The sequence below is a fragment of the Leptopilina heterotoma genome, unplaced genomic scaffold (assembly GCF_015476425.1).
Source record: "Leptopilina heterotoma isolate Lh14 unplaced genomic scaffold, ASM1547642v1 Lhet_1051, whole genome shotgun sequence".
Taxonomy (NCBI): Eukaryota; Metazoa; Arthropoda; class Insecta; order Hymenoptera; family Figitidae; genus Leptopilina; species Leptopilina heterotoma.
Genome location: NW_025110820.1, coordinates 123,635 through 130,364, shown reverse-complemented (window position 1 = coordinate 130,364; position 6,730 = coordinate 123,635). Strand labels below are relative to the sequence as shown.

Here is a 6,730-nt window from a genome sequence, read left to right as displayed (position 1 = left end):
AAAAATAGGGGGTTGGCGCGCGAGGCGCGCAGGGGGGCGAAGCCCCCCTAGTATATTACAAAAAGATATCGCCGCAGATGCCGCCGCCGCTGTTTCAAGATTTTTTGACCTACAGGTCAAGAGTTGACCTATAGTTTTCCCCTCCAAATTTAGGTCAATTTTGAGGGCAGCTTTGACCTACACATCAAAATTTGACAAAGAATTCCCGCTACCCTCAAAATTTAGGTCAATTTTGAGGGCATTTTTGACCTACGCATCAAAATTTGACAAATAATTCCCGCTAAAATTTATGTCAAGTTTGAGGGCAGTTTTGACCTAGAGGTCAAAATTTGTCAAACAATTTCCGCGCGCAGACTTAATGATGAGGTGAAGTTTGCCATCTGACCTAACAATGTAAAGTAATTTTAAAATTGTGTTTGCTATCTACGAGTGCGAGAAGGACACTCACGCTTAGGGCCCACCATCTAAATATAAGAACGAATATATTTTTTAAATTTAAAAATCATATCGTAGATTATTTTCCTTCGGATACGTTCGTGTCTTCAACGAGAATTAAATTTAAAAATCTTTATAATTCACTGGTGAATTCACTCACTATATGTGAGTGAATATAAAGTTAAATAAGTGAATTATTAGTGAATACTTCGTAAATTAGTAAATCCCGCGTGGAAAACGAACTATGGGCAAAAGATAGCAAAACATGGCAAAACCATGGGCATAGATTTCGGCCAAAGTTGATCAGCTTTCAGCCATACTTACAAAGCATGGGCAAAATCTAGAGAACCATTGCTAATAAGCGTTTCCCATACTTCGGAACTTTGGCAAAAACATGGGAAAAGTATGGGAGCAAAAAAATCGTATTTTTTTTATATTTTTGAAAAAAAAAGTTTGTCATTCTAAAGCATGGCAAAAACGTGGGAAAAGTATGATAGCAAAAAAATCGTATTTTTCTTATTTTTGAAACGAAAAAGTTTGTCATTCTGAACCATGGCAAAAACATGGGAAAAGTATGGGAGCAAAAAATCGTATTTTTCCTATTTTCGAGAGAAAGAAAACTTTTATTCTGAACCATGCAAAAACGTGGGAAAAGTATGGGAGCAAAAAATCGTATTTTTCCTAATTTAAAACAAAAAAGTTTGTCATCCTGAACCATGGTAAAAACATAATAAAAGTATGGGAGCAAAAAATTGTATTTTTCCTATTTTCGAGAGAAAGAAAACTTTTATTCTGAACCATAGCAAAAACGTGGGAAAAGTATGGCAGCAAAAAAATCGTATTTTTTTATATTTTTGAAAAGAAAAAGTTTGTCATTCTAAAGCATGGCAAAAACGTGGGAAAAGTATGGGAGCAAAAAAATTGTATTTTTCCTATTTTTCAGAGAACGAAAATTGCTATTTGAAGCATGGCAAAAACATAGGAAAAGTATGGGAGCAAAAAAATCGTATTTTTCCTATTTTCGAGAGAAAGAAAACTTTTATTCTGATGCATGGCAAAAACGTGGGAAAAGTATGGGAGCAAAAAAATCGTATTTTTTTATTTTTGAAACGAAAATCTTTGTCATTCTGAACTATGGCAAAAACATGGGAAAAGTATGGGAGCAAAAAAATCGTATTTTTTTATATTTTTGAAAAGTAAAAGTTTGTCATTCTAAAGCATGGCAAAAACGTGGGAAAAGTATAGGAGTAAAAAATCGTATTTTTTCAATTTTTGAGAGAATGAAAATTTTTATTCTAAACTTTGGCAAAAACATGGGAAAAGTATGGGAGCAAAGAAATCGTATTTTTCCTATTTTTTAAAGAAAGAAATGTTTTATTCTGAACGTTGGTAAAATATATTTACCTGAAATTTGGTTAAACCATGCGCAAAGTACCGAAATAAGGTAATTGAGTTTTAATAAATTTTGAAAAATTTTCATGCATGTTAAATTAATTTGAACTAATTTAGACAATGTTTAGTAATGGAATAAATAATTATTACCATTAGAAAACGTGGGGAAAAGATGGTAAGTAATAAAGGCGAAAAACTAAGTAATAGAAAGAGCAGTAATGAAAAAAGAGGGGAAAGGAAAATTAGCTAGGTGGGGAAGTATTTCACTAAATGGGAATAAATTATTGGTAAATTTGAGGAGGGAGGAACTGGTTGAAGAGGCGGTTGAGAACTCTTTTATAGATCATTTGATAGGGGATGATACGAGAAAAAAAACTACAGAGGATTTGGGAAGGTGGAACTGTGAATTGGAGCATTATTCATGCATAGTTAGGCTGCTGTATGTGATAGGAATGGTTGAGAAGAGAGGAAGGAGAAAAAGGAGAGAAAGAAAGAAAAGATTGAGAATCAGAAAATGAAAAAGATAAATTAAACGAATTTGAGAGCAAAATGAGGAATGATAAACATTTTTGAGAGGAAAACATTGTGGATGATGTAAATAAAAGAATTTAAAAAATAAGAGAGATATTAAACAAGATTGAAAAAAAATTCACATTCATCTACATCACGCTTTTCGGACAGTGTTCATCCTCCCTTTATCACATTCTTTATATACAAAAAAATTTTTTTTTCTAGATTTCGTCACACACAGCTTGAAACTTCCACCCCCAGGAGTGGGGGGTTTAAATATTATTTATCTATAAATATATAAGTTATTTATTTATAATTTCATCTGTTAATCTGTGAAAGTTTGCAAATATTAACAATTAATTTTAATTTTAATTTTTAAAAACTAATTCAATCGATAACTTGTATATATTTCGACAGATTGTATAATCTAAGTTAAATTAACAATTTTTTACTTAATTAAATATTGATTATAAATAATGTAATGAGTATCAAATTTTTATTTTTTGAAATGAATAAGGTAATTTACATATTTTATTAAAATTGAGATTCAAAATTTTATTTATTTGAATAAGAAAAATAAAAACACTGAGCACTTGGAATATTCGCAAATTTTTTCTGCATTTATACATTTATAAAAAAATAGATTAATACCATCATCATTTGACGCATTAGACTCATTTTCGGAGTGCTCAAAATCATCATCTGAGAATGCAATAGAATTGACTGATTCACCCTCATCATTGTTAGAAATGTCACTTAGTGAATCATCATTTGAAGTTCCATTGGATGATGTGTCATCATTTGATGTTCCACTGGATGATGTATCATCGTTTGAGGTTTCCTTGAATGAAATATCATCATTTATGTCATTATCAGTCAGGTTAACAGCAACAGAGTTATCAGAGTGTCTACTTTCGTCGATATTTCTATCATTTTCATGGTCAGAATCGGTTAACAAAAAATCAGGATTGCGCATATCATCATCAATCATTGAATTTATGTCCTCGATGGATCAAGAATTACTGATCTATTTAATTAACAAAAAATGACCTTGGTTTTTGAATTTTATCAATTTAATTAATATAAAAAGTAATAAACTGTCTACATTTACTCAAAATTTTGAAAACTTGTGGTACTTATATGTAAACAAAACTTCAACTGCATTTAAAAAAATATATACCTAATTGAATGAATTTGGTTCATAGTATGTTAGTGAGAAGCGAAAAAAAGTCAGAAAATCTTGTTAAAAAGAAACCACTAATTATCAAACTTTCATAAGTAAATGTTTCTTTTACCGTTAAAAATGATTTTAATTTTAAAACACAAAAAAAAATATTTATAAAAATATTTTTCACTTCATTTGGTAAAATAAAACCGAATGTTGATAATAAAAACATTGTTGATTCGAAAAATATTACGTATAGTACCGTATATAAATTATTTTTTTCGCTATAAAAAGCTACCATAAAGAACATAAAAACTTAAATAACAAAAAAAATATAGTTATTTATTTAAAATAAAAAAAAGCTTACTGCCGGCAATTAGACGAATACACGACGAATCGTTCAGATTTGTCTATTTGCCTAGGCAATAAGCTTAATGCCCGATGAAGATTCGGCAATTAGACGAATTACATTAGCATCCATTTGCAGTGCACAAACGTCCCATAAAAAATTAATTAAATAAGTTATATGCAACATGCAAATAGAAATATTTATTTATATGTATGTTATGTACTTTCTATTTTAAAATAAAATATAAACTATAAAATTAAAACATTATTCATAATTTAATAAACTTTTTATTTGTTTAATATTTAATATTTAATTTATTGTATATTATAAATATACTAAAAGTACAATTTATAAATAAATAAAATAGACTGTTTAATATTCTAGAAAATATTACAAGTATTATTATCATATTATAAGTTTCAATCGTCGAAAAGTTTAATTCGATTCAAAACAATCATTTCATTCAATACATTCAATGTATTGTCTTTATAATAATGTACTTATAGTAATTATAGACATTTATTTAAAGATTCTAAACTGTAATTAGTGAAAAGTTGTCAGTTTAAATTCGCAGTCGTTAAATAGAAGTCAAAACCGTCATTTACGCTAAAATTTAGATTTTGAAAAATTAAAGAAAAGGAAATTTGTAATTCGGTTTTTGTTTATAATGGAAAACAATAATTCAGTGAATCGTTGTGAATTTGATAGATTATTTAAAGAAAAGATGGAATTACAAAATGGAAGTAGGTCAAAGTGGGATAAAAAACAATTCGAACAAGTGCAGTTAATTTTGAGCAATGAAGGTGAAAAAACTCCTGCATTTTATCATATTTCAAAGACGTACGAAATTTTGCGAATTGGATCAGAGTGCAATATTATTTTAAAACGCAGTTCTGGAAATAACGATCTGATCTATATGGTCCCGATTGAAGATTATTACGAAAAACTTACGGAAGCACACTATCAAACTGGTCATGTAGGTCGAGATAGGATGCTGTACTATATGAAAAAGAAATGGCGCATCCCCAGGATTGCATGTGAAATTTTTATTAGTTTGTGCGAAACTTGCAACTTAAAAAAATCTGTTGCCAAAAAAGGGGTGGTGGTGAAGCCGATTATTTCCCACGGATTTAATGCCCGCGGTCAAGTCGATTTAATCGACTTTCAGTCTTGTCCCGATGGAGAGTACAAGTGGCTGATGAATTATCAGGATCATGCCACTAAGTTCCTGCACCTACGACCTATCAAATCTTAACATGCCTCCAATGTAGCAGAAGAGCTGTCCAAGATTTTTTTCACGTTTGGGGCACCAGCTATTTTACAGAGCGATAATGGACGAGAATTTGCTGCAAATATAGTCAGAGAACTTATTTCTATTTGGCTGCACAGTAAAATGGTACATGGACGTCCTCGGCATCCACAAACCCAAGGAAGCGTCGAACGTGCTAATGGCGATGTAGAAAATATGTTGCGAGCGTGGATAATAGACAATAAATCAATAGAGTGGGCCCGAGGCTGCTACGAAGTCCAAGTAAGTAACTTGAAATTTATTTTTTCCTTTTGTTAAAAAAAATTTTATCATAAACGGATTTTTTTAAATTTTTGGATATTGTTTATTTACATAAAAAAATAATTTAATTTTTATTATTATTTTTATTATTAATCATAAAATTTATCTAATATTATTTTATAAATGAATCTATTATTTATTATGTTTAATAGATAATTTCTGTGAGTGTAGTTGTAAATAATTTTCTGTTGAAGCAGAACTATTGTTAATAATAAATATTTTTTCAGTGGATGAAGAATGCATCAAAACATCGAACAATCAACAGAGCTCCATATGAAGCTGTATTTGGACCTGTGAAGAATGGCTTAGCAAGTTTTAATTTACCTCAGGACGTGGCAGAAAACTTAAACACAGAAGAGGAACTGGAAATCGACCTTTTAAATTTGACAAAACCCGATATTCATCAAGAGGATCAAGCTATTTCAACTGTGCAGACTCAAGATGAAAGTAAAACTCTGTCGAAAGGTCAAAGTCAGGATGAAATCGATAATAATGAACTATTGACAGAAACGCGACCACAAAAATTTTGCAGCATTTGTCACTCATCAATGGACATAATGGATGCAGTATCTTGTTCAGATTGCCACTCTGAAATACACTTTCAATGTGGTGATCAAGTAGATGTAGGCAGTTTCATTTGCAATTTATGTGCAAGAGGAAAACATCTACTTGAGGTTCAAGACGACTGTAACAAGAGGCAAAAAGCAGCTGCTGAGAAAATGGTTACTTTTTCTCAAGAGTTGTTTCCTCCATTGTCCATTGGTGACTGCGTGACTATGTCAGTACCAAGTGTAGATCGAGGTCCCTTAGATTTCAATAAAATTTTCGGAGTTGTAACTGATTTTAGAAATGGAGTTTACCAAGTAGGGACAAAAAGCGGCATTATTAACGGTTGGTTTTGTAGGACGGAACTCCAAAAATCGGCAGCAACTCCATTTAATATTGAGAATGTTCAAAAAGATGTATTTTTTACTCTTTGAGAAGCTGCAGCAGCCCAATCAAAATCTGGTGGACAGGGTTACAAAAAATGTAACTGCAAAGAGACAAAAGACCAGTGTTGCACAAAACGCTGTTCTTGTTTTAAAGCAAAAATTATATGTGGCTCACGATGCCATCATTCAAATCCCTGCAAAATTAAATAATCATGTAATAATATTATAATTATTTAAAAAAAATTTTTATGTTTATGTTTATTTTGACAATTGTTTTATATAAATAAAGATGGATTTAAACCTGATTGACAGAAAATAGAACGACATTATTATTATCATTATTATTATTTTAATTAATTTTTTATATGACGTTTGTG

At 30.4% G+C, this 6,730-nt stretch overlaps 2 protein-coding genes across 2 annotated transcripts; both read left to right on the top strand.

Moving 5' to 3' along the window:
• Positions 1-4,575: 4,575 nt before the first annotated feature.
• On the top strand, positions 4,576-5,106 carry LOC122501936 (KRAB-A domain-containing protein 2-like). The gene has a single exon (XM_043611731.1). The coding sequence runs from the start codon at positions 4,576-4,578 to the stop codon at positions 5,104-5,106; it is 531 nt and encodes a 176-aa protein (XP_043467666.1).
• A 138-nt stretch (positions 5,107-5,244) lies between these two features.
• On the top strand, positions 5,245-6,401 carry LOC122501927. Its single transcript, XM_043611719.1, has 2 exons — positions 5,245-5,382; positions 5,649-6,401. The coding sequence occupies exons 1-2, from the start codon at positions 5,245-5,247 to the stop codon at positions 6,399-6,401; spliced, it is 891 nt and encodes a 296-aa protein (XP_043467654.1).
• The last annotated feature ends 329 nt before the right edge of the window (positions 6,402-6,730 follow it).

What these genes read in the sequence shown, in the direction of transcription:
- LOC122501927 (XM_043611719.1), top strand. Translation starts at nt 5,245, where the DNA reads ATGGTACATGGACGTCCTCGGCATCCACAAACCCAAGGAAGCGTCGAA. An exon ending in GAGGCTGCTACGAAGTCCAA is followed by an intron (nt 5,383 to 5,648) that starts GTAAGTAACTTG and finishes ATATTTTTTCAG; the next exon opens with TGGATGAAGAATGCATCAAA.
- LOC122501936 (XM_043611731.1), top strand. Translation starts at nt 4,576, where the DNA reads ATGGAATTACAAAATGGAAGTAGGTCAAAGTGGGATAAAAAACAATTC.